The sequence below is a fragment of the Culex quinquefasciatus genome, chromosome 3, assembly GCF_015732765.1.
Source record: "Culex quinquefasciatus strain JHB chromosome 3, VPISU_Cqui_1.0_pri_paternal, whole genome shotgun sequence".
Classification (NCBI taxonomy): Eukaryota; Metazoa; Arthropoda; class Insecta; order Diptera; family Culicidae; genus Culex; species Culex quinquefasciatus.
The window spans coordinates 134,888,789-134,916,480 of NC_051863.1; the positions used below are offsets into that span (position 1 = coordinate 134,888,789).

The window sequence follows — 27,692 nt, forward strand, 5'->3', positions numbered from 1 at the left end:
AATTCCCAGATGGGACGCGTGATGAGTCAGGAGTTTGGCCCCGGAACGGAACAACAGAAGTGACGAAGTGCGGGAAAGAAGATACTTTTCGGATGCAGTAGCGAACGAAAAAGGGGTGCCAGCCAGGAAGAGATCTTCAGCAGATAATGGATTGAGTATGTTACGAGTGACGAGCGCAGGCGCCGTCGTTGCCTTCTTCATCCTCAATTGAATGTGACGGGGCTCCGATTACGGGCGATGGTTGCGAAGAAGGGGTCGTGAGTAGGGATTTTTTTTTCTGGTTGTTATCATGCAAATTAGCGAATGTGACGATAGCAGTTTGAGTGGAGGACTTGAAAAAATGTGCATGGGAATTTGGGCTGTGATCAAAGATTCCGATAATTTCTCTCTTCAAAACGGAATGCTTGAGAAAATGATTATTTTGAATTAAATCACACGAAAAATCGCTAGTTTTTAAAGGGATTTAAAGGATTCTTCCAAATTGGTTGAACTCAATCCAATTTAGCAATGTCAAACGCTTGTAAGCGAGCTGTGGTGAATTTGAAACGGCCGTGGTGAGTTATTCAAAGTGACCGTTAAGTTGTTGATTGATGGATTCAAAACGACACTTACCTTCACCGTCTGACTCTTGAGCGGCTTGTCCGGGTCGTGGATGTACTCGAGGGTGATGCCGTAGAACTGGCCCTTGTTGATGTACGTTATCCGGTCGTCCTCCCGCCGCTGGGACGAGCTGATCGGACTTTCCAAAAAGTACTTGAAGCCAACGTTGGAGAATCTGCAAATGAAAAAGGGAGACAAACGGTGTAATGAGTGCGTGCAAGTCTATAGAAAGTTCAAATTCGTTGGAACTGTTGTCGTATGGCTATTAGTGTTCCGCCGGCGGCGGCAACCAGGGCCTCATTAGCAAACCCGGCCCGACCCGACGTTGACAGAATGGATTTATGAACAACATAATTGAAAGTTTCGAAATTCTTGCGCGCCAAATGCGTCCACGACAACTGCAACTAAATTGCAGTTTCTACTTCACGTCCATTATCACAGTACGCAGCTCGGCACTAAATTGGCAAGTGCGCCCCTCCTCTCCTACAACTTCTTCAAGTTTTCCATAGCCGGAGGGTTCGTCGTCGACAAAGTGGCCTCTCGCTGAAGGGGCACAATTAGAAATTTCTATGAATTAACAGGGGAATTGTAGAAATAATATCGAAAATTCCTTAACCGGCCGTACGTGCCGGGGCGTGCGCTGCAGCTGTCACCGCAGCCCAGTGCTGCCAACCGCGCAATTTTGCCTATGGTCGGATGACAGATGATCGCGAAAGAATTCGCTCTCTTTTTAGCCCCGCCGCAAATGGCCCCGTGCAAAAAGGCGACCAAATCGAATCGAAAGCATCGACATTCCTTATCGAGAGACATCGAGGCTTGGCCGAGCAGCAGTCCCTCGGACGCATCGCATCTTCATCATCATAAAGATGTTCGTCGTCCGGCGGGGCAGTTTTTCCCATTTTTATGATTACGCGATGCACTCTCTTCGAGCGGGTTGATTTAATTTCAGACGGAGGGGCTTTTTGCGCGATCGCGCAAACTACACTCAGTTGCGAGCAAAAATCCACAAAAATGACACTCACTGTCATCCGAGATCACACTCTGAAATGATTCTCGCTCAAATATCGTCTCAAATGTGAGTTTCAAGGGGTCACTCAATTTTGACAATAGACTGAAGTCAGCAATCAAGCAATTCGTCGCCATCGTGCTAACTTGTCGTACGTGCATTTTGGGCCACATTGAGTTAAGAACGCCATTTTGTGCAGCTCACAATGCATCACCTTATGACCTTCACAGATCCCCAAAATTCGATTTCAATCCTGAGATATTCACCAAAAACCGAAAAAACTCCGTGCATTTTTGTCACTTTACATATGAAAGTAGTTTCAATCTTGTCGTGCTATCTTGTCACTCCCTGAAAATTGATGTAAGTGTGACAATTGGCCAAAGGGATTTCAGGTCAGGATGCGTTTGACGCACGTACAAGTTAGACTACCGTAAACATTTGTAATTATAACTCGGGACTCCAGCAACCAAATACAACCAAACTTCGGGACAATGCACAGAATGGTCAGCCAAACAAAACGTGTTTGTTATTGTTTACATTGCGTGCTCTAGTTTTTGTTTATTCAAGGTCAAACATTAAAACGCGTTTTTCTCGGAACGTCGAAATGGCGGGTGCGACAAGATAGCACGACGACGTCGAATTGTTACATATCTGAGAAGACCTCACGAATCGATTCTCACTCACTCACTCGTGAGCTCTTCATTGGATCGTAATCGTTCACAGATCGATTTTTTTTTAACAACTTTGACGTTTCAAATCGCAATCGAAAGGAGGAACGAGTGGTAAATTTTGACAGGCACCACGCACGATTGAGTAACTATTTTAGGAGTTAATTTTTCGATCATAATCACTCTCAAATTGATTCGTTACTACAATTTTAGAGGATTCATCTTCACAATTAAAAGGAGGAATAATGGGTAGATTTTGACAGCCTCAACTCCCGAGTGAGTGACTCACTGATCAGTTCTTCATTGGATCATAATCACTCACAGATCGATTTGTTGTCAATTTGACGTTTCAATTTAAAAGGGGTAAATTTTGACAGCCACCACTCACGAGTGAGTGACTCTTTAGTGAGTTCCTTTTTGAACGTTAGTGCTCTCAAATCGATTCGTTACTAAAATTTTCACGATTTGCATCGTAATTGAAGAGGAGGATGAGTGACTCTTGGATGAGTGCCTTGTTGGGTCGCTCCAAATCGATTCGTTTCGACAATTTTGAACGATTCGTAATGAATAGAAAAGAGGAATGATTTTGACAGCCACCACTCAAGAGTGAGTGACTCTTTGGTGAGATCTTTTTTCGATCGTAATCGCTCTCAAATCGATTCGTGCCGACAATTTTAGACGATTTTTTATAACATTTGAAAAGAAGAACGAATGGTAGATTCACGAATGAGTAACTCACTGCTGATTACTTTTTTGAATTAAAATCGCTCACAAATCGCTTAGTTTTGACGTTTTGGGGCGATTCGCAGTTAAGTCACTGAGTGTACCCCTCTCATTGCCGCTCCGGTTTTGTTTATTTTGGTTCTGAGATTGATGACCATAGAGGAGTCCCCGCCCCTCCTCCCTAACAGTTGTGAGTCGATGATCTTAAATGGTCAACTGCTGCTGCAAGATGCTCGCAAGAGCTCGCGAAGGGGGATAATTGCTGGAAACTAATTGATCTTTAATTCCGTTCGATCGCGCGGTCTTTATCTATTGGCAAACGGTAAGCGAGCCGTTTCCGAGAAATTGACGGAGCATTTCGAGATGAGCACGTTGAAGATTGATGAGGCCGGGAGTTACAGGCGCGTGTTCGCGTGACAGTAATGCACTGTGCGATGTGAGCTAAATAGATCGGGAGCCTGGTGACATGATAGCCAAGTGATTATAAGAGGGGGGATTGATACGGGTAATGAGCTGTTGAAATTGTTTTGATTTGAGAAACTGACTTCTTAAAAGAAATAAAAGGGCTTTCTTGATTTGAAGCCCAGCAATTGTTTTTATTTTCAGGTACACGGAGAAAACTGAGTTCCAAAATTCGTGAACAAGCTTTCATGATGGTATGTTTTTGAAAAACGAATCATGTCTTTTGAACGCTTTGTTCCTGGTTTCCTATTCCATGAACGCTTGTTAACGATTTTGGGGAACATTTTTCTCCGTGCAGGGAGATGACAAACTATAGGCTGCACGGAGAAAAATCAGTTCCTAAAATCGTGAACAATCGTTCATGATTTCGGAACTACAAACAAAGCGTTAAAATTCCATGGTACGTTGCGACTTGAACACTTTGTTCGTGGTTCCGAATTTCATGAACATTTGTTCACGATTTTGGGAACTGATTTTACTTCGAGTGAACACAATAATTTTGTTTTCTCCAGCTAAAGAATTGTCAATTGAAGCTAGTAAAATCTAAACTGAGAAATTTCAGCCAGCATTTCCTACTTGAGGCAGCAAATAATAACGTAAAAATTGAAAATCTTCCAAAGCAAGCAAGCATTCCGTCATTCAGCTGTCATCGCTCGCTTCCAGCGACGTCTGTTTTCGCGCAACCTTACAAAGCTCAACCCGTTGATCGGAACAAGGAAGCTTTTGTTGACCCAACGTTGCTCCAGCGCGCGCGCGACAAGAAGAAAAATGCCTCGGATATCGGCTTCAATTATTCATTCACCGCCAGTTATGTATTATAATGAATTTCTTTCCTCGGCCGAGTTGAATTGAATGTGCAATCCGGGGAGAAAAGCGCATAAATAAATGCGAAATTGGCGAACCCTGCGTCTCGAACCCTGGGAAAATTAGTGCAAAAATTCAAATTTGGCGGGATTTTGACAACCCTAACGAGGGGAGGGCGGGGAAAACAAACAAATTCACTTGTTGTTGCGCGAACGACATAAAATAATTGATCTATGATACCAATTATCCGGGGCCGGCCGTGGATGTCCCTTCTTTCTCGTGTGTAGGACTTTGGATGGACCGACGTCGGTCGTCGGACGACGACGACGACGGGATGAATAATGGAGAGATGCATGTACATATCGTTATAATAAAGATTATGATTATCTTTATGTTTATTTTATGTGCGTTTTTTTCCCCCACTGTGGTCCGTTCTCGGACCTCGTTTTAGCCGATATTTTGCGGGTTTGGGGTTTTTGTGAAAAATGTTTATTTGTGGACTGTTTCTCATTCTGGGCCGGATCGTTGTCGTTGCAGCAAATTGGACACCGTCAGCACGGGGTAGACTGGTCCAAAGTGGCGCGAATTGAGTGGGTATTGGTTACGCGAGACTTGGGGAAGGGCTTTGTCGAAGATCGCGAAGCGATACGACGTCACCAAGAAAAGTTGGGGGCGTTTTAAGCTTATAGGAGAGGATATTCTCCAACAGAGCAACTCTCTACCAAAATCGGAAATGGATTTATTTGTATTTTTTGATTTGGCTCAAACTTTGTGGGGGCCTTCCCTATGACCAAATAAACTATTTTGTGTCATTGGTTCATCCATACAAGTGTCCGTACAATTTTGGCTGCTGTCCATACAAAAATGGTATGTAAATATTCAAACAGCTGTAACTTTGGAGTGAATTTTCTGATCAATTTGGTGTCTTCGGCAAAGTTGTAGGTATTGTTGAGGACTATTGAAAAAAATAGGTACACGGAAAAAAAATTGCAGATTTTTTGATTAACTTTTTTTTCACTAAAACTCAATTTTCCAAAAAAAAAAAATATTTTCGAGATTTTTTTATATGTTTTAGGGGACAAAAACCCGCAGCTTTTAAGCCATAGAGAAACATGGTCAAAAAATCTGCCGCTGAAATATGATCTTTTGAAAAAAAAGTGATTTTTGGAAAAAATCGAAATTTTATGCAAAAACAAATTTGACGTTATTTTTAATGTAAAATTAAATTTCCAATCGAAAAGTACATAACAGATTTTTTGATAATGGGCTATGTTTTCAAGATATAGCCACCGAAAGTTTGATTTTAGTGAATTTTTTGCAGTTTTTAGTTTTTTAAAAATAGTGACCATGAGTGACCATTTCTAAAAATATTTTTTCTAAAAAGTTTTGATCTTTTCGAAAAAAATATTTTGAAAATTTTTAAATCAAAACTAGCATTTTAAATTGGCGCAATATTTAATGTTTGTCCCTTTTAAAATTTTAGTCTTGATTTAAAAATTTTAAATCTTTTTTTTCGATAAGATCGGAAAATTTTACGAATGTTTCATGTTTTAAAATTGAAAATCGGACCATTAGTTGTTGAGATATCGACATTAGTTGGGTTGTTTTGGTGAGATTTAGAAAACTTCAATTTTCGTGTTTTTTTTAAAGCGGCTCTATCTCAGCAACCCGAGGTCCAATCTTCAATGTCCCTTAGACAATTTTATAGCAAATTTTCTGAACTTTTCAGAAAAAATATTTTTAGAAATGGTCTTTCATGGTCACTATTTTTAAAAATCGAAAAACTGCAAATATTTCGTTAAAATCAAACTTTCGGTGGCTATATCTTATCAAAAAATCTGTAAAGTAGTTTTCGATTGCAAAATTTTGCATTAAAAAATAACGTCAAAATTGTTTTTGCATGAAATTTCGATTTTTTCCAAAAATCACTATTTAAAAAAAAAATCATAACTCGGCGACAGATTTTTTGACCATGTTTCTCTATGGCTCAAAAGTTGCGGATTTTTGTCCTCTAAAACATATAAAAAATCTCGAAAATAAAAAAAAAATACGTATTTTGGGAAATTGAGCCTTAGTGAAAAAAAGTTGATTAAAAAATCAGCAAATTGGGTGTCGTCCAATCGAGTTGCAGTTTTCCATAGACCTTCCCACAGTTATATCTGCTACTCAGAACGACGATAACGCCATCTTCGCAACGATTGGAGATAGTAGTTTTAGAGGATTGCATACTGGATTTCGTCATGTTGATGCGAAGATTATCCAAGTTCAAATTGCCTTCCAAGAACAAGAATAGGAGATTTTGAAGACGGGAATTGTTGATGTTCGACTTTTTTAACAGGATAAGGGAAAATCTCCATGATATTCTTCAGATAGTTTAGCTTGGAATTGGACGTTTTTTTGGGAAGATGAGTGGTCTAAGGAGCCACAGCGAGTTTTGACGAGTGGTGCAGAACGACGATAACGCCATCTAGATGTCAAAAGTTCGCAAATCCGCGAACCAGCCTAGTGGAGGTCCACGCGCAGAGACAAAGTTCGGGACGATTTATTTCCCCCCTCCACAGTATACGAACTCTTCGAGAACACCAACGATGCCCGGCGACCGAAGTCACGCTACGGGCCGTAGCTGATTTGTTTTCAATATGATTTACTCCCGGCTCAGCTCGTCGCAATAAGATAAGCCTTTATCCGGACGACTTACAGTCGTCGTTCGAAAAATATTATTAGCGATATACTCCTTCGAGGTCGACCCCGCACCGCAGAATCCCGCGACCCGCGAGCGGGTCGAATTTATGGAAAAGGAAATCATTAAATAGATTCGCGGCGCACGTAAATAAACAGACGGACATTCGCGAGACTGTTGCGTGGTTGAGCCTTAAAAATAGATCATTTCCTCCTCGCGGACACGCACTGCGCTATCGCGGATCAACGGAACAAGTGTCGCGGAGGGACGCTTAGCGGAGGGCGCTTGCGCCATTAAAACCGAATCAAATCAGAGCGCGGAACAACGGCGCGATAGTAATGCAATTAAATTGCAATTAAACTCTCTTTTTTCGCCGTGGCGATTGGCGTGCAAATGCAACGGTTCTTTGCTGGAAGCCAGCAGCGGCAGCAGCAACAAGTGCACTCATTAACGGGGAGGGGCGCCTTATCTTAAGCTGCCCGTTGTTGTCCTCCAGAGAAAGGCAAAGTCATTCAGAAACACATCTCGCAGCGCCAGGAAGAACGTCGGGACGTTTCGTCCCGTTGGAGTGCGGCGTGCAGGGAGATTAAATTTCAATTAGTATTCCTCCGCCGTCACCGCCCCCCTCCTCAGTATTGCTCTCGATTTGACGCCCCGGAGGGGCGAGGGCGCGTCAAGTCCGGGCGGGAAAAGATCCATTTCGGTTAATCCATCAGGGTGCCCTCCCCACCTTTGCTGAGCCGTTCCTGATGAAGATTTGATTGAGGAGTGCTGTGCAAAGTGCAGTGCCAGAACGGAATTACTCTCGTCCAGGGTGTTGTAAGGTGCTTTGTCTTTGAGTAATTGAATCAATCTGTGTGTGTGCAGCTCACGACGGTGCGGACACTAATGGTCGTGCTAATGGGGCTGCTCTGGCGCTTAATTGGTTCAAATCACACCTAATTACGAACATCAACAGCTTTTTTCGCTTGCTTGGGGGCGAAGTGCCCCTCCGCAGGGTTTTGACAGATGGTTGGGGGGCGCTTGCTAACTATGGGAAATTTGTTGGGGGTTGGTCGGGCTTGAGTTGGGGTCGGAAAAGAACTTTCTTGCGCCTTAAAATTTGAAATATCATTATGGAAAAATACTGGAAAAAGACGTTTGAGGGGCGTTCAATTTGAAGGTATGCAACACTAGTTTTAAAACTTGATTAAACGAAGAATCAAGCGAATGAAATGCGTCCTAGATAGTTTAAAATGAGCGCCTTTTTAATTTTGTCTCAAAAAATGGTTATACGAATGCCCTTAACAATATGTTAGGGGCGCATTGGAGTAATCGCACCTCAACACATGTTTGAAAGCGGCCCGTATTGGTATTCTGAAATATTATAAGTTTTAGTAATTAAATCTAAGAAATTTGCCACATCCAAAATTGCAGAAGGACTCCAAAAATCAAAAAGGCGCCTTTGAATAGCCTTAAAAATAGGTAATGAAAAACGCCCTTCTACTTATTAAAAAGCACCTTGCTACTTCATAATTTGAATATCAGGTTTATCAACCCAGAAATTGAAATAGGAAGACGCCTAATGAAAGTGGTTTAAGAAGCGCCCCAAATAAGGCGCCGGACGGTCTTTAGAAAAAAAAACCCAATTTAAGTTACAAATTATATTTTCCAATAATATAAAAAGGGTGCTGAAGAAGCGGAGAGTTAAAAATAGCGCTTAGCCTCTCAAATGGGCGCCTTTCTCAGGAGACTTTCATAACGGACTTCAAAAAGTCCATTTCGTTTTTTTAATGCTGAAAAGGGGGTTTATTAAGCATGCAGCACCAATTAAATGAGTATTTTAAAGAATTATTTTAAGGGTGCACAGCAACCAAGGAAGTTGTTGTCTTCTTATTCCAAAATTGTCAAACTTACAAACCCAGTCCTGCAAGAATCTGATTGTAAAAATAATCAAACTTTGTTGTAAATAACTACGAAGACAGTAATTTAGGGGATGAATTAAAAAATATATCGATAGTTCCCGTAGTATTGAAAATACTAAAATGGCTGTAAGAGAATTCTGGGTGCAAAAGCTATGGTTGATGTGTACCGTTAAGGCGTTTTTTTTCAAAAGTACGAATTAAATCCAAATAGGTCTCCTAGAATGAGTTTTTTTCGCTCATAGCAAATTAAAAAAAAAATGCATCAGTTGTCTCAACTGGTCTTCTAGAATTCTGAATAGGGTACATAACATGCGATAAGTAACTGTTTTGGATTAAATTAAGGGAGCGCCCCAGTCAAGCACCTCTTTCAGGCGCCTTAAAAGAAATGTACAATTAAAGTTAAAATTAGTCTTCCAGATTTATTAAAAAATATGTCTAAACAGTATTCCCCAACTTTCGAAAAGATATATTGAACCTATGAAGGCGACTTGGTCTGTAAAAGGCGCTTTCAATCGTTTAGCAAATTTTAGAGAACCATCTAAACACAACTAACCGCCCCTTTCTGACACTTTCTAGCCAAAATACAACTAAATCCACAATTGGTTTTCTAGAACGCCGCAAAAGGCGCCTAACCAGAATTACCAGGTCTGAACAGAAAAAAATCTGGCAAGCCACTTATCTCAAAGTAATGAGCAAAGTTGTGTTCAATAATGGTGTATTTTTACTTGAGAATATAGAAATATTCTTATTCAAATTATCACTCAAAAAATTTGGCAACTCTGCACCTAACATAAGTTCATCGTATTTTCAGACCTACCCCAGCAAAACTTAAAACTAATTTTTAATTTTTTAAAGGGCGTTTTACAAGACTCACTTTTCGAAGATGGGCGCCTTTTTCAGACGCCTTTTAGAGAAAAGTAGCTTCCTAAAATGCCATGAGGAGTTTAACAATTTAAAAACGTTACTTAATCCACCATATGGTAGTTGGTGCCTTCCTCGCATTCATGTTGTATTTTAGGTTGTATTTACAAATTAATTTAGGAGTTTTTTTTTTATTTTTTTCATTTATTTTTTTTATAATATATTGATTTTACTTGAACAGCAATTTTCAATTCTTTTTTTACCAACTCTCCAAAATAAAGGAGAAAAGTCTCATGAGTTATTTATATATTTCAGTAAAAAGTTCGTGTAAATCTTTGTCGAGACAAAATGATGAAGCAGATACAGATTTTTTCCAGAAGAGACGCAGATACTGCTTAAGCAATGTGGTAACCGGGCGATACGCATGCAAGGGGGTGTGGCTGCCAATCAATCCCCCGCATGGTCGGACCAAAATCCCTACGCATGCTGCCCGACTCTCGCGCGTAAGCAAAAAGATCCGGCCTTTGAGGTTATGCAAAAATCACCCTTTTTTGTAGCTACAAAAAAACTTTTTCTTGGCATAACTTTAAAAGTACTTCACTAAACAGAATAAAATTTAATAGGGTCTTAGGGGACCTCAAAACGAACAGAATATGGCGGATCCGGCCAAAATCGGTTCAGCCAGTTCTGAGATAATTGTGTGGAAAAAAAATCATGTCTACACACATCCCCACAGACATTTGTTCAGAATTTGATTCTGAGTCGATAGGTATACGTGAAGGTATATCTAGGAGTCGTATTTAAGAAGTTCATTTTTCGAGTGATTTTATAGCCTTGCCTCAGTGAGGTGAGGAAGGCAAAAAAGAATAAATAATGAGGATTTTGAGGAGCACCCCTATCAAGTGCCCTTTTCAAATGCCTTCAAATAACTTTGCAACAGTAGATCAATTTAACTTCTAGAATAAAAGGGGCGAAAAGGGCGTTTAGAAAGCGTTCCGCATTTTTTTTACAGGGGTTTCTAGAGAAGGCGTATTAACGAAGCGTCTTTTTAGGTTCCCTTCACTATAAAATGTCTTCTAATTTATTAAAAAGAGTGTTTTTTTTTAGGTTGAGCGCCTTATAGAAAAAAAATGTATAACAGGCGCCTTTTAGTGAGAAAAGTACATAATAAATTTCTAAAACGCCGTGCGGCGTTCAGCAATGCTAAAAAGAATAAAACGTGAATTTTGAGGAGCTCCCTTATCAAGCGCCCATTTTAGATGACTTCATAGTAAAATCACAACAGAAGTTCGATTTAACTTTAGTAATTTTGATAAGGGCGTTTAGATGTCGTTTACCATTTTTTTTAGGAAGCGCCTTACCTAGGGTCTTTTCAGACCCACCTTAGTTAAAGTTCAAATTAACTTCAACATGTTTAAAAAGACGTTTAATAAGCATCAGTTTTATTGAAAGCGCATTTTTAAGATGCCTTCAAGTAAAAATGCAACAGAGGTTTGACTTCTAGAATGGTGAAAAAGGCGTTTACAAAGCGTTCAGTTTTTTTTTCAAAAGGATATCTTGAATAGGCGCCGTAACGAAGCGCTTTTCAGACCCACTTGTGATAAAGTTCAGATTTACTTTTTTTTTTTGTTAAATGGCGTCAGTTTTTTTTAAATGAGGGCTTCCTTTGAGGCGCCTTCTAGAAAAAAAAATACAAAAGGCGCCTTTTTGAGATAATTGCACTAGGTAGATTTCTAGAATGTTGTGAGGTGTTCAGCAACTTTAAAAAGGATGAAATATGGATTTTAGGGAGCTCCCCAAGCAAGCGCCCCTTATAGGTGACTTCAAGTAAAATCACAACAGATGTTCGATTTAACTTCTAGAATGTTGAAATTTTTTACATAAGTTTTTTTTTAGGAAGCGCCTTACCTAGGGTCTTTTCAGACCTAATTAAAAGTTCAAAATAACTTCTACATTTTTAAAAAGGACATTTAACAAGCATCAGTTTTTTGAAGACGGCGCCCTTTTCAGGCGCCTTTTTGAAAAGAAAAGTTGTAGAATGCTGTAAGGCATTCAGGATTTTGAAAGCGTTCTGTTTTTTTTTTCCCCACAGGGGTATCTTGAATAAGCGCCTTAGCGAAGTGTCTTTTCGGATCCACTTTTGATAAAGCTCAATTTGACTTCTATTTTTTTTGGGGCGTCCGGTGCACCCTTTTCAGGCGCCTTTTCGAAAAAAAATAACAAAACGCGCCTTTTTGAGAATTTTGAAGGCGTTTAGGTTTTTTTTTCTCACAGGAGGAATAAGTGCCTTAACGAAGAGTCCTTTCAGATCATTTTTTGATAAATTTCAAATTGACTTCTAATTTTTTAGAAGGCGTCCGTTTTTTCAGGAAGGGGTGAGCCCTTTTCAGGCGCTTTTTAGAAAAAAAAGTACAAAAGGCGCCTTTTTGAGAGAATTGTACAAGTGCCGCGAGGCGTTCAACACAACTTAAAAAAGAATGAAATAAAAATTTTGAGGCGCCTTCAGGCAAAAACAAAGGCGTCAGGTACTTACATTTTTGGTATTTGCACTTTGTCGGCGTCGTTCTGCCGGCCGAAGTCGTGCCACGGCCGGGACCGGGGCGGGGCCGTCGCGCCGCTGCCGATCGAGGTCGTCGGACTGTTCTGGCCCCCGTTGACGACCATGCTACGCTGCATGCTGGCGACCGACGCCGGAATGGCGCTCGAGTTCGGATCCAGCAAACCGGCCGGGGCCTGGCACAGTTCTGTATAATCGAAGGACGGTTGTACATTATTCTGATCTCTGGGAGTAATAGCATCGGCACCAATACCCGAATCAGGACTGGGAAGGTCCACTGTGAGGCCGGCGGAGGTGATGGTTTTCGTATAGATCGACCCCGTTTTCGAGACGTAGCGCCCCTCGTACGTGGTGGCGGATTGCGGCCCGTCCGGGTCCGCCGTACCGTAAATGGTACGCGCCGGGGCGTAGCCCTGCGGGTCAAAGTACTCGCGGTACGGGTACTGGTCGGCGATGAAGGCCGCACCGCCCGGTCTGTTTGGAGAGGGGTGGGAAGAAATGGGGTTGTTTTCGGTCAAAAAACGTTGCAATTTGGGGGCAAGGCGCAAGTTACTCACCCTAATCTCTGCTGGTACATCCCGTACTGGTCGTAGGAGCTGGGGCTGGGCGAATTGGCGTTCACATTGGAGCTGGCCGTCGCGGCCGAACTGGTCTGATGTGAGGGGTTCTGTCAATGAGAGGACACACCAATCAGTTAATAAGTGGGTTAACCTGGCGACGAAGTCGCGTCAGTTTCGAAAAGTGAAATCATTTCTCAATCTAATTAAAATTCAAAGTCTGAGCGTCGATCAGTCGTTTTCGGAGAGAGACCCTTAGATAATAGTACACAATTTGCTTTGCGAGACAAGGCGCGCAAGGTGGACCGTGGCCGTTGAAGGAGGCTGTCAATCTGTCTACCACAGTGCGTAAACCCGTCCCGCGCCACTTTGTTTATGTAAATATGCTAATATTTCTTTTGGTTTGGTTTGGGATTTGGAGCTGATTTCTAGAAACGCTAGCAAGACATTCGGTGAAAATATCGATCCAAATCAGCTGTCACGTTGACAGCCAGTGCTGCCAACCGTAATCCGGCTTGTGTCCGCTTAATTAAGGCGTCGTCGCGGGACTCTTCTATCGCGCACAATGCTAACTAGTTTCCGATAGTTTGTGTCAGATTAGGGGCGACTTTGTGTCCTCCAGTTTTGCCTGTTTAATTTTTATTTGGATGATGATTTTTTTGTTGTTTCGTGTTGTAGTTTGGTCAGGTCGTTCGCATTAGCGAAGGACTTTTGCGAATTGGACACAGGGGACACAAAGTTTAGGGGGAATCCACTTAGCAGGGCGTTGATTTGAACTCGATCGATATCCGAGGTGGTTGATGTTGCCAGCTATGATTTGAAGCGATCGGGACATCAAAAAGAGCGTTGCTGTGACTCTCGGTCGATATTGTAGAAGGGATATCTACTAACTCACCGGTAGTCAAAACTAACGAAAAATTTGATGTCCTCGTGCCTCTCAATTATAGTTGGAGGCATCAGAAGGCATTCCGAAGTCTCACTGTTGCTTTAGATCAAAGTGTCATCGAAATTGATCGAGTTCAAATTTATAGCTGCTTCCTGAACTCAATCAATATCCGAGCCAGATACGTCCGGTGCAACACTTGAGCTTGCAAACCAAAGATGATGTTCCCTGCAATCATTAAGAACGCTGAGGACATCAAATTAGTTGAACTTCCAGACTACGGCTGACTTTGTACAACGAATGTCTACGAACTCAACCAAAGACAAATCTAAGCATCATTTCGATGTCCCCGAGGTGTCAAATCATGTCTGGCAACGCTGCAAAGCTCACTGAAGCTATGAGGTCGAATCCGCTCCAACAGCACTCGATATTGATCGAGTTCAAATCGCTCCGCGCCAAGAAAGGTCAAAACTGGGCTTCAGCGTGTCGCGCGCGTTTGATCGCGTGAGCGAATTGAGAAATGATTTATAGACGGCTTAAAACATATCCCAGGGGTCTCTCTCTCTCTGTGTTCAGTGTCTCTCTTGTTTCTTACCTGCAGGTAGAGCTGCGTGCTGCCGGGGGCAGCATACATGGCTTCAGCCGAAGGACTTCCAGGGCTGGGTGGAGGCTCTTTAATCTGTACCGAGGGCGATGTGGGCTGGACGACCAACACCTGCAACGGAGAGGGGGTAGATAAAGCGTGGAGAAAACGTGAAAACATGCAATTAGAAGTCCGGAAGGGTTATTTTTAAAGAAGGGGTTGGTTAAGGGGGGAATCTCCCAAAGTCGTGACGGTAGGATTCCGGGCTTAGCAGTGATAGCGACCTAATCAGTCACTCTCTGTCGAGTTGGAGAGAGTGCAACACACATTCTCGCAGACAAAGTACCAATTTGCAGCGGTTCATTTCGCGCCAATTGTAGGTCCTACAAATTGAGTGTGACGTGTGTGCGAAAGTCCCAAACACTCCCGAGATCGCAATCGGGATCGTATAAATCTTCCACCTTATCGGGGCCGCAGTTTCATCATGTACCAATTAGTTATGGCCTGCCAGAGCCAGAGTGCGCGCGGGTAATCGATTTGGAGGTTACGTGAATCCGTGGATACCTTATCGATTAAGGAGGCAGGAATTGGTGAAGAAATCTTGAAAGTCCGGGCGCGCGCGCAAACAAGATTGCATAAATTGATTAATTAAAAATATCGTTTCTTCTCCACCTGATTTTCGAGTTCTCGAGTTGCGGCGGGCGGAGGTATCGCCCGCGACGATTGGAGCAGTATAAAGTTTTAATTAACGTGGGCGTTATCGCGCGCTCGGGAGGATTGAGAAATCAACGGGCGCCTTAACGTTTAAGTGTCAACATTTGCTCAATAAATTACACACTGTTTGTACTAGCTAGCTTTCGTAAGGAATAAAACTATTTGAAACGATTAAAAATTGTAGATTTGATAAAGGCGCCTTTGTTTTATAAGGCAATTCAATCGATAAAACATAAGCGCTTCTTTTGGGCGATTTGCACAAAAATTAAGTTCTGGTGCACACAAGAATGAGATCTGTGTTAGATGATTTGAACAGCTAAGGCGCCGATTCCAAAAGCAAGATATGATGAAAAATTTTGTTTTTTAAAGATAAAAGTAGAAAATTTTAAAGGCGCTTTTCGAAATTAATCAGCAACCATAATGGTTTTTAAAATCAGATTAGGTTTGATATCAAACTAAATTATATGTATTTAAAACAAATTAGGCGCCTTTAAAAGAGCCTTTAACGCAAAATTGCTTACGAATGTAAAATTGAAGTTTAATTTTATTAGTAAGAGGGCGTTAAAAGCTAATCGACAATTTGTCTGATACGCCTTTTTATTAGTTTTAAACTTTCACTCAAGTAATTCAAAAGGCGCCTTTCAAAATTCTGTTTGCCATCAAAGCGTCTTTAGGCTAATTTAACATCAGATCAGCAAGTTAGTCTGCCTCTTTATAAATGAGATTCCACGAACATTTAAGGCGCCCAAGTGTTTCTGTCGGCCATCAAAGCGCCTATTGGCTAATGTAATATCAGATTAGCAAGTTACAAGTTAAACATGCCTGCTCTAAATTTCCCATTTCAAAATAAGATGACTCCAGGTGCCTTTCTGCGAACCTTTAAGGCGCCCAAATGTTTCCGTCTGCCATCAAAGCGCCTTTTGGCCTATATAAAATCAGATCAGCACGTCAGCAATTAAATATTTACAGGCGCCTTTCCTCGTACCTTTAAGGCCACCAAGTGTTACTGTCGGACATTAAGCGCCTTTTGCTAATTTAAAATCAGATGAGAAAGTTACAAGTTAAACATCTCTCCCCTAAATTTTCTATTTAAAAAAGGTGATTCCAGGCGCCTTTCCACAAACTTTCAAGGCGCCCAACTGTTTCTGTTTGCCATCAAAGCGCCGTTTGGCTAATCAGATCAGCAAGTTAAAAGGTAAACGCCCCCTTAAATTTCCTCTCTCTAAATTGGATATTTCCAGGCGCCTTTCCGCAAACTTTTAAGACGCCCAAATATTTTTATTTGCCATCAAATCGCTTTTTGGCGCATTTAACATTAGTTCATCAAGTTACAACGTAAACGCCCCCTTAAATTCCCTCTTTCCAAATTAGATATTTTCAGGCGCCTTTCCGCGAACCTTTAAGGCGCCCATCTGTCAAAATCGTTCAACAATGCATCTGACGAGTCTCCCCGAGCACGTGCTCGTAAGTAGAGCTCAACTCAAGTGGTGGCGTTTGCTAGAAGAACACACACCCGATCGCGAGGTAGAAGATAGAAATCTCCAAATATTTGGATTTCGTTTCAACGGGTGCGCCATTGGCGCCAATTATTGTTCCCGATTGAGGAGAACCCGGGGGAGCTTCCGCGCGCGGGGAACCTCGAAAGATTTGATTGATCAGCGCCGTAGAGCGCTCGCTGTAAATCTATCGGTGGCGGTGAGGTAGTCATTTCTGGTTGTGTCGAGATCTTTGGAATATATATTTTATTATTGAGTGGATGATATTTTTTTGTTTCTGGGCCTCTTCGGAATGACGGAGTGGAATGGCGTATAACCACAATCAATCCCTGAAGAAACGTGGGGGGAGCACGCGGAGGCACGGAGAACAAGCACATATTAGATTGATGACATTTATTTTGTGGGGATCGAGGGGGGTTATGATTTCAACGAGATTTTATTAGGTTTCTCGCGCACGCTGCCGTTCTGATGGTGTTATCGTTGAATGTCAGACACTGGCGGGTGCACCAAATAAGGACGCGCCCGACGGGAAATGGACCGATCATGACTCGGCTGGACAAATGTGGGGGGACTACCGAGAGACACACATAAGCTTACGCGGGTTATAAATGGACTGTTTGACGTAGACTTTTCGGAAAGGTCAATTAAAATTGATCAGGATAATTTTTCTGCAGGGGCTGGCCTTTTTCGAGTGCTATAAATCAAGTTTAATCAATACCGATCATGACTAAAGACTTATTCGTGATACAGAGTTCTTTTGAAAAAGCGTAAAACAATAACGCCCTTTTGTTTAAAAAATGAACTGGAAGTGCCCTTCAAAATGAATACGCAAAAGGCGCCTTAAAAAAAGTATTTTAGTCAGAATAGGAAGTTTCATCGTAAACGCCCCAAAAAATCGATCTAGACACCCCCTAAAGATCTTTTGAACGTAAGCAACCGGAAAAATGTTTAATGCGCCCTTTTGAAAAAAAAAAAAATGTTGAGATGAAATTTTATTTAAAAAACTTGAGGCGCCTTTAATTATTTTTGAGTCAGAACAGAAATCTGTCAGGTAAACGCCTCCAACTAAACTTGTTTTTTGGCACAAACATAAAAAAAAACAATTTTTGAGAAGATCTTTTTAACGTAAGCAACCCCGTAAAAATGTTTAAAGCGCCCTTTTCAAAAAAAAATTTTTGAGATGGAATTATATTAAAAAAACGAGGCGCCTTTAGTTATTTTTGAATCAAAACAGAAACCTGTATTGGAAACGCCCCTAAATCAACTTTTTTTTGACACAAAAAACATGGAATAAATCTTTAAAAAACCAAAAAAAAATGTAAAGAAGATGCGCCCTTTCAAATCGCCCTCATCCCTCCTTACAAACGCGCTCCAAAGGTTACAAATCTCCGCGCCAAACACCCGGGACGTCCGACAACGGCCAACCTGTCAACCTGCCATTAGTCACACAGGACACCAACCCCGGAGACGCCCCTCTTTGAATTGTCACTTGCCACCTGTGCGCCGCAGCGTTCTGTTCAGGCGTTGGCGTTGAAAAATGTCCACCGCGTCTCATTAGGCATTACCAGCGCGCTTGGCCGTGGTGTTTCGGGTGGCCACTGGTCACATTATCGCCGTTCACCAATCTCCAAGAACGTCGATGTCCTCGAAGAGGGCGCATACAACCTGCGCAGCGTGTTTAATAAATTACATAATTTGAATAAATTTAAAAATTATTCCAGTAGCACTCCTGAGTAATGACTCGCTTCCTTTCACAACTCATTTCTCCGACTTCAGGCGGAGTTTGCGCCGCGGCGCAATCGATCGCAAGGGTTGAGAGGGGGCGCAAGGGCGGATCTCGGAGCTTGTAGCTGTTATCAAGAGCCAAATTTTCCACGTCAGCCGGCGACGACGTCGCGTTGCGCTGGAGAAAGACCCGATAACGAAGACACATTCACCCGACTTGGCCAGCAAATTTCCAATTTAATTTAGCACCGTTTTTGGAGCCAGAGTGCGCGCGAGCAGTCGCGCAGCGCGTTAAGGTAAAGTGCTTTTCAACATTTAATATTTTTTAATTGCAACATTTTACGACACATTTCTTCAGTTTAGGGACGCCCGCAGTTGATTGGTCGGCCCGTATCAGTCCGATCGCGAGTCACGTCAGATTAATTATAAATTCAGCGATTATTATCTCAATTCGAGCTTTTATTTTTCGCAGAGTCGAACGCGCGCGAGATGAACAAACAAAAAGTTTGGTCTCCAAAAAAAAAGGCGCTCAGAATCTGTCGCGTCCCCCACTCTTTGGAGGGGGGCTTCGCCCCAAAGCGTCCATATTAGCACAACGAGGGGCTAATAATTTCCCGAAAAAGAATTAATTAGTGCTCGCGAGGCAGATACATTTCTTGTTTGCGCTCTTGGCGCGCACTGTGCGCGAATGTGACTTCGGCTATCACTTTGAACTCGATCAATATCGAAGGCGGTTATGCCGGTAGCCTCAACCAACAATTCAGGGGCTTTCTGGAGTCCCCTGCCATGATCTGAAATTATGAGGACATCGAAAAGTACCATCCATATGACCCCAGACGAGTTCGTAGACAAAAAGTCTACAAACTACCCCGGAAGAAAAACGAATCATCTTTTCGATGTCTCCGCAGGTTCAAATCGTCGCAGGGACCTCCCCAGCACAACTGAAGTCCCAAAAATCTCCCAAAGTCAAGTCCCAAAGCGCCACCCGGTGACGGTCCCCCATAGCAGACCTGACGTCCATTTTTGGCCACGACTCAAAGCCAGACGCGCTCGGCCCCAAAATATTACTTTCGATTCTTAATTACTCGCTATAAATTCGGGTTTTATTTATCGCGAGCACTTTGCGTTTGGGGGGAGAGACGGACGCTCGAGGATCGTTTTGCATTTTTGGGGTTGTTAATCAGATTTGTTAGGTGTGCGTCCCGCACCGCACGCCACCCCCGATTTATGAATATTTATGCGCAGCTTCACGAACACAGTTTGTTCGGAAAAGAGTCCTCCCCCCCCCCGTTGCTTTTCGGGCGAAATCTGCATAATTGGTGGGACGCTGGTGCAGATCTTTTGTCACCCATTTGTCGATCCTCTTCAAGGTAGGGTGGCGGTGAAGATCGATAATTGCATAATTGGGTGAGCGCGGGCGATGTTTTGGCGATGTTTTTTGATTTTGAGTTTTTTTTTGGGAAAAAAGCATAAACCTTAATCAGCGTTGAGTCACTGGGTCAAGTTGACATGGGGATGGCAGCAGTGTTGCCATTTTTTCCAATAAAGGTCTTTATTTCCTTGGAAAAAGTCTGCATTGTCTTGTCGATTTTTGGTCCTAATGAACTTCTAGTGCAGATTTGGAGATTGAGCTTTGGACATTGACAGATTGCTGAAATTTTAAATATTGGCAATTCAAAAACAAGGTGTAACAGATATTTGCGATTTTTGAGACTGACAAGACTGTGAAACACAGATTTTTCCGAATATCTGGCAGCAACGGCTTGAATTTTGTTCTTGATAACCGAAGGCAAATTAAATTTGATGTTTTTTCAAATCATTAAAAGTAGGTTTTCTACATTTTTTTGTTTTTCGTTAAATATGGTTCAAATTGAAGGTTTACAAAAGTTTGGTGATTTTTTTCCAAATAAGTTTTTAAAATATTTTTTTTCAAAGCATATCTATATATATAAAAAATTTCGACGGTTTTGTTCGAACGCGCATCAGTTGATAACGGAAAGTCGGATCGGAGCGCACTTTGCTGCGTTGGGTTCGCATAAGCCCAAGGAAGGTTCTTACGCTAAAGAGTGACAACTTTGGCCACTCCGGAACCGATTCCGGAAAATCTGCAGATTGTATGGAAAAAGCTGCGTAAAATCAAATTTTGATCACAGGAGGCTGAATTAGAAAACAAGCAAGAAACGTCAGGAAACCAAAAAAGGGCAGGACGAAGTTTGCCGGGAAGAGCTTGTTTCGAATAATTTTGCTCCTGATCAGTCTTCAAAATTATAAAAAGGAGCTCATGAAATAATGTGATTTAAAATAGTTTTTGAAAGCTAATTTGAATTATTGTTGAAGTTTTACTCCGAATCAATGCTTTAAAATACAAAGGGAAAGAACTTATTAAATAATACCTAATTATTTTACTATATTATCATTTTGCATGTTATTTCATGAATTTCTGAATTGAAGGCGAATAAAATTTGATTTTATAATTTTTAAATCGAAACAAAAAATTACCTTTGCATTTTTTAATGATTCTCTAGGTTCATATTTCAACATAATGTTTTGAAATTCATTGTTATAAATTCTGAAACTTAACATGAGTCACAAAAGATGTAAAATATTCAACAATTCCACCTACAAAATTGTAACTGCTAAGAAAAGAAAATAAGCTTCAATAAATAGATTAATATCAAAGCAAGTGATGTTCGGACACATATTTACTTGACAGTGTTGCCAAATAATTAAACCTAATGAAAAAAACTTCAACGATTTACAGAATGGTAACGAACAGGAAAAAATATTCATCAAATTTGAAAAGTTAACAACTTTATCAATTTAATGCATAACACCATATCCTTAAACAGTGTTGGCAGATTATCAAACTAAAATTTCTTTTTCCTATTCCAAAATATACACAAATTTTGTTCCAGATGCCGTTTATATCCGATTATAAATAATTCAGCGTTGAAAAGATAAAAAAATCCACTTAAGTCTCGATACCTAATGGCAGTGTTGCCAGAACATTCAATTAAGTTGTCAACGGAATAGTTTTTCAAAAACATATCAGATAATTTACAGAGAGTTTAACCAGGCAAAATCAAATTAATTATAAAAAAACAATTTATAGATAAAAATGTTGCCAGATCCCATGTTTTGAATAGGAAGTGGACTGGAACATTGACTGACGATCAAAAAGTTAGTAAAGTTGTTTTCATCAAAATTTTACAAATTTGATTTTGACTAATTTTATATTTTTCATTATTGTGCACATAATTTCAATTAAGTCAAGACAGCTCTAGGCAGTTTCAATTAAGTCAAGGCATCTCTAGGCAGTGTTCCCAAACTATCAATGTTTATGGCTAAAAAACCAAATAGTTGAAGTGAAAGGTGGTTTTCAAATTCATTTTCATACAAGACTATTTTAAGATACCTTAAGTCATTGCATCTGAACCGGATATTAAAAGTTCCAAACATTTTAGTATAGTGCTTATTAATTTAGACAGTGTTGCTAGTATTGTCCTGAAAATATTTTTCCTTTAAATAAATTCAAACAAATTTGAACAAATATATTATCAAGTTGCGTTCTAACTTTTGCTGAATTTAAGTTGTTAAAACAAATTTTTAATAAAATATTTATTAGCTTTTTAGTCAAATCTAAATCAAAAACATTTTTTTTACATAAAATTTCAAAAATGGAAGTATCAAGTTACTTTGATATAGTTAATTTGGAATCGATGTTTTGCTCTAATGTCACAATATTGGATGAAAATGAGATATCCGTGTTATCAAGATGAGCTTCTATTTTGATTTATTTTTTTTACCTTCATCATCCCGGTACGAGAATCGAACTCACGACCTCTGGATTGGAAACCCAGCACGCCGCTAGTCGAAACCCATCCCCTACCGGTCAGTACTCCCAGTGAGCATATTTACTCCTTTAAGGGATCTGACTTTGCCGAGCCAGACAGGAATCGAACCCATCACCTTCCGCTTACAAGGCGAAACCCGTAACCTCACGGCCACGGAAGCTCGGCCACGGAAGCTAGCTGAGTCGAATAAATTTTAGACATCAAAGTTTGATTCCACTTTTATTAAGAATTGTTAAAATATATGTCTAAACAAATACATTAATTCACGTAGAATCAAGTTTGAAAAAGAGTTGAAATTAATTTGATTCTTAAAAATCTGATAAAAGAAGAAATCAATAATTTTATTTCCGTTAAATTTGAATGTTTCCAAAAAAAATTTACAGCAACAAAATCAGTTGGAAACTATAATAGCACATTGTTTCCATAATTTTCGGTTTGAATCATTGCTGTACAACTTCCAATGTTCTATCCTTTCATAAATTTAATTATGTTTCCTCTAACATTCTTCCAATCGTCACAACAATGACTGATGACTGGCACCTTATGCGGACTTCCTTTGCGGCCATCGTTTAGTCTCGCCATTCTAATTATGATCAATCAAATTCCACAAACGAGCCGAGCTCCGTCTATTCTTAACCACTTTGCGCGCCACTTAACCACATCACACACAAACAAGAGCTACTGAGCTTAATCCATGCGCTCAGTGACTAACACACACACTCACACTCAAGCTTGCCAAACAAAACAAACCACTTAAATGTTTCTAATCAATTTAACGTTTAATCACTTCTTATCAACGGTCTTGGATCGCAACCCCCGCTCCCCTCCTTTCCCTCCTCTAAGTTTTCGACTTGAACTTAGTCGGTGCCATTACACAAAGTTTAAGCTAAAACACACACACGCTCACACAGCATACTAATGAAATCAATTTCCAGAGCCGTCCAATCGGAGCGCAGCTCCGCTCAACTACACTGTACTTGTGAGTGTGTGCTCGCTCAGCACAACAACGAAAAAAAAACTTCAAATTAATTACACCCCTCCCTAATCTGCGCCGAGGCGCAGTGTTGCCAGGCCAGGTATTGGAGGGCGCGCGCAAGTGCTGCGGTTTTTGCTGCTCACACGGCGGTAATTATATACACAGCTTTTGAATAGCAATTAATTCCCTTCGGGCGGCACACACAGAGGAGTTCGGGGTGTTTTTGTGTTTAGTTTTGCGGAAATTACAGACTAAAATTTATACACACAGTGTGTTACTAACCATTCACTGGTTAACTCGACGGCGGTGGTGGTGGCGCTGACTCGCTGATATTGCGTTGTAAAACACGAGAAATCAGACTTTTTTTTCTCTACAACGCTGAACAAGTTGGAGAACTGCACGTAAAGGATTTGTTTGTAGAATTGTAGAACACGGCGTCGGGGTAGGAAATTCCGACGTTTAATTGAATGTTTCACCGGCTGAATACTTCACTAGGTGAATGAGGTTATGTTTTGCGCGTTGTTGGGATTCTTTGGCTTTGGTTTCACAGCTCTGCTTGGTTTTTTCCTCAGTATTCTTCACTGTTTTTAACGTTTTTACACAACACAATTTTGTTATTATTCACTATTTCAGTTTCACTCCTTTTGTTATCACACTTGGCTTAGTAGTTTATTTTTATTCAAAGTGACACTGTACAAAATAATCATTAGGGATGTTGCTTGATTTAGATTTGGCTGAGAGAAGCTGATTTTACACATTATTATTGTTTATTTTATCTTCTTGACAGAAATGTAGTCACAAACTTTTTTAAGATTGTTTAAATTTAGAAAGCATTTTAATTTTATGGCGTCTTTTTCGTAACTCTTAATATTCTTGTTCGACTCGGATCGTTTCGCGGTGTCCGACAAAATTGTCTGCCATAAATTGACACATATGAGATATGAATATCACACTTCACAGTAAAAAATTGTAATATTACATCTGGGAAAAAGTACACTGAAAATATGCCACACTTTTTATTCAAGTGCCCAAACACTTGAATGATTGAATAAAGTCACATCGTCGATCTAATTGGTTTTTGTTTCAACATAAATCCAAACCACTATCAAATGCAAGTGTTTGGGCGGTTGACTTTTTGGTATTTTTTAACATGTTATTTTCATTCGGGTGGCTCAAGCCTTTCAATTGTTTTGCTCATGAATTTGTCCCACCGTCTTGAACTATTCAAAGTGATGAGCAAAACACTTGAAAATTATCTTAAGATCTACCCAAAACAGGCACTATTCAAAGTCAACGTGATTATCCACATGAATTTAATGTGTTTCACTGATTGATTTTTGCGCGACTTTCATCGAAGGCTAGAAGCGAGGCAAGAACGAATAGCACAAAAAACATTCCCATCTTCGACTGGCCAGCCGGCGAAGTGGTAGCGTGCACGACTAGCAAGCTCTCGTTTGCTCACCTGTAAATCGTTTATACGTACTTTTATTATTCAACATCATTTAAAATTCAAGTGTTTGGCTATTGACATTATTTCATGGCCAATCACCGAAATTTCAAGTGTTTTGCGATTGATATTTGAGTGCTCTGTACAGCAGGGCCAGATTATGTGTAGAACACTTCGTTGAGCTGTGTAAGTTTTGCTCAGTCAGTGTCAGAAAAAATCTGTAATTTTTCATTTGATGCGTCAATTTGCCACTTTTTCGATGTAATGACACTTTTTCAGTCTAAATTGAGGTAATATTACATCCTAAAGGCGACCCTAAACTTAAACCTGTTTTGAAATTAAGTTGAAAAAATTAGGATTTTTCTGAACTTATTTTTTCATAATATTTATGCTTTAAACACTTAAAAATTGTATAAATATAAAAAGAAGCTTTTACATTTGATGGTTTCATATTACCTGTTTTATGATGTAAGATTATCATTATTTCAGTTGAATTTTTAAAAATTACACATTACTAGAGGCAAAAATAGACGATAAAATTACATCTGGGGATGAGTACAACTTTTTTGAACGTTTGTGGCTGAAAAGATGTACCCATTTCCAGATGTATTTTTATCTCAGAAAATGTGTAATCTTACACGTTTTCGTCTATTTTTGCCTTTTATAATGTGTAATTATTTTTTTTCACTGAAAGTAAGATAATGTTACATCCGTGAAGAGGTAATAGTAAACATTACAATTTTACAGGTTATGTGCATATTGTGTGCTTGTTCCTAAAACTTAACATAAAGTAAGGAAATCTATATAGCTTTTTTTGAAATTTTAATTTTCAAATAATTTTTAATTTAGAGGGGTTATCCCCTAAATTGAAAAATGAATAAATTAAGTTACAGTTAGGAATAGAAAATATTATTAGTAAAACAGGTTTTTCATAATAAAAACTAATTGAAGCACATTAAAGTAACAACATTATTTAAGAAAATCTTTAATAAATTATTAAAGTTAGGATGAGAAAGCATGCCGATATTTTTTCAAATTTGACGAACATTCAAACAACTACACGCAAACGAGAAATCCGTGAGGGTGGCCCTCCCAATTTGAGCTGTGTGGAACAACGCTGAAATCGCACGGAAATCCCTCCCGACTTGAACGGTCTCGAAAATTCACGCACACCAACGCAGAAAAATATCGAAATGTTTCAATTTCATTGACCAAGAACGTAAACACTCGAAGGGCAGTTGTATCTCACACGTCAGTGCTGTGCACAAGTATGCGTGCTTTATTTGTTCGCCGATCAGCACAAATTCACTTAGCAGTGTGGTGCAGGAGTGACATGACTCAAACAAATTGAACAATTGAAAAATTTACTGTTTTCTTTAATTGTTTTGTCAAAATGTTAAAATGTCAAAATGTCAAAATGTCAAAATGTCAAAATGTCAAAATGTCAAAATGTCAAAATGTCAAAATGTCAAAATGTCAAAATGTCAAAATGTCAAAATGTCAATTTGACAATTTGACAATTTGACAATTTGACAATTTGACAATTTGACAATTTGACAATTTGACAATTTGACAATTTGACAATTTGACAATTTGACAATTTGACAATTTGACAATTTGACAATTTGACAATTTGACAATTTGACAATTTGACAATTTGACAATTTGACAATTTGACAATTTGACAATTTGACAATTTGACAATTTGACAATTTGACAATTTGACAATTTGACAATTTGACAATTTGACAATTTGACAATTTGACAATTTGACAATTTGACAATTTGACAATTTGACAATTTGACAATTTGACAATTTGACAATTTGACAATTTGACAATTTGACAATTTGACAATTTGACAATTTGACAATTTGACAATTTGACAATTTGACAATTTGACAATTTGACAATTTGACAATTTGACAATTTGACAATTTGACAATTTGACAATTTGACAATTTGACAATTTGACAATTTGACAATTTGACAATTTGACAATTTGACAATTTGACAATTTGACAATTTGACAATTTGACAATTTGACAATTTGACAATTTGACAATTTGACAATTTGACAATTTGACAATTTGACAATTTGACAATTTGACAATTTGACAATTTGACAATTTGACAATTTGACAATTTGACAATTTGACAATTTGACAATTTGACAATTTGACAATTTGACAATTTGACAATTTGACAATTTGACAATTTGACAATTTGACAATTTGACAATTTGACAATTTGACAATTTGACAATTTGACAATTTGACAATTTGACAATTTGACAATTTGACAATTTGACAATTTGACAATTTGACAATTTGACAATTTGACAATTTGACAATTTGACAATTTGACAATTTGACAATTTGACAATTTGACAATTTGACAATTTGACAATTTGACAATTTGACAATTTGACAATTTGACAATTTGACAATTTGACAATTTGACAATTTGACAATTTGACAATTTGACAATTTGACAATTTGACAATTTGACAATTTGACAATTTGACAATTTGACAATTTGACAATTTGACAAGTTGACAAGTTGACAATTTGACAATTTGACAATTTGACAATTTGACAATTTGACAATTTGACAATTTGACAATTTGACAATTTGACAATTTGACAATTTGACAATTTGACAATTTGACAATTTGACAATTTGACAATTTGACAATTTGACAATTTGACAATTTGACAATTTGACAATTTGACAATTTGACAATTTGACAATTTGACAATTTGACAATTTGACAATTTGACAATTTGACAATTTGACAATTTGACAATTTGACAATTTTAACATTTAAACATTTAAACATTTAAACATTTAAACATTTAAACATTTAAACATTTAAACATTTAAACATTTAAACATTTAAACATTTAAACATTTAAACATTTAAACATTTAAACATTTAAACATTTAAACATTTAAACATTTAAACATTTCAACATTTAAACATTTAAACATTTAAACATTTAAACATTTAAACATTTAAACATTTAAACATTTAAACATTTAAACATTTAAACATTTAAACATTTAAACATTTAAACATTTAAACATTTAAACATTTAAACATTTAAACATTTAAACATTTAAACATTTAAACATTTAAACATTTAAACATTTAAACATTTAAACATTTAAACATTTAAACATTTAAACA

General features: G+C 39.1%; 1 protein-coding gene across 3 annotated transcripts in view; it reads right to left on the reverse strand.

Moving 5' to 3' along the window:
• The window catches only part of LOC6036201 (protein grainyhead), a 318,505-nt gene that overhangs the window by 47,961 nt on the left and 242,852 nt on the right, over positions 1-27,692 (reverse strand). For 2 of the 3 annotated variants that reach the window (XM_038264091.1, XM_038264089.1), the window contains exons 6-9: positions 14,301-14,420; positions 12,823-12,932; positions 12,242-12,739; positions 613-775 (exon numbers count right to left, since the gene is read on the reverse strand). In XM_038264091.1, coding sequence (XP_038120019.1) covers positions 613-775; positions 12,242-12,739; positions 12,823-12,932; positions 14,301-14,420 — 891 coding nt within the window. The remainder of the gene's footprint in view (positions 1-612; positions 776-12,241; positions 12,740-12,822; positions 12,933-14,300; positions 14,421-27,692) is intronic. The other variant, XM_038264090.1, reaches the window with a different exon arrangement.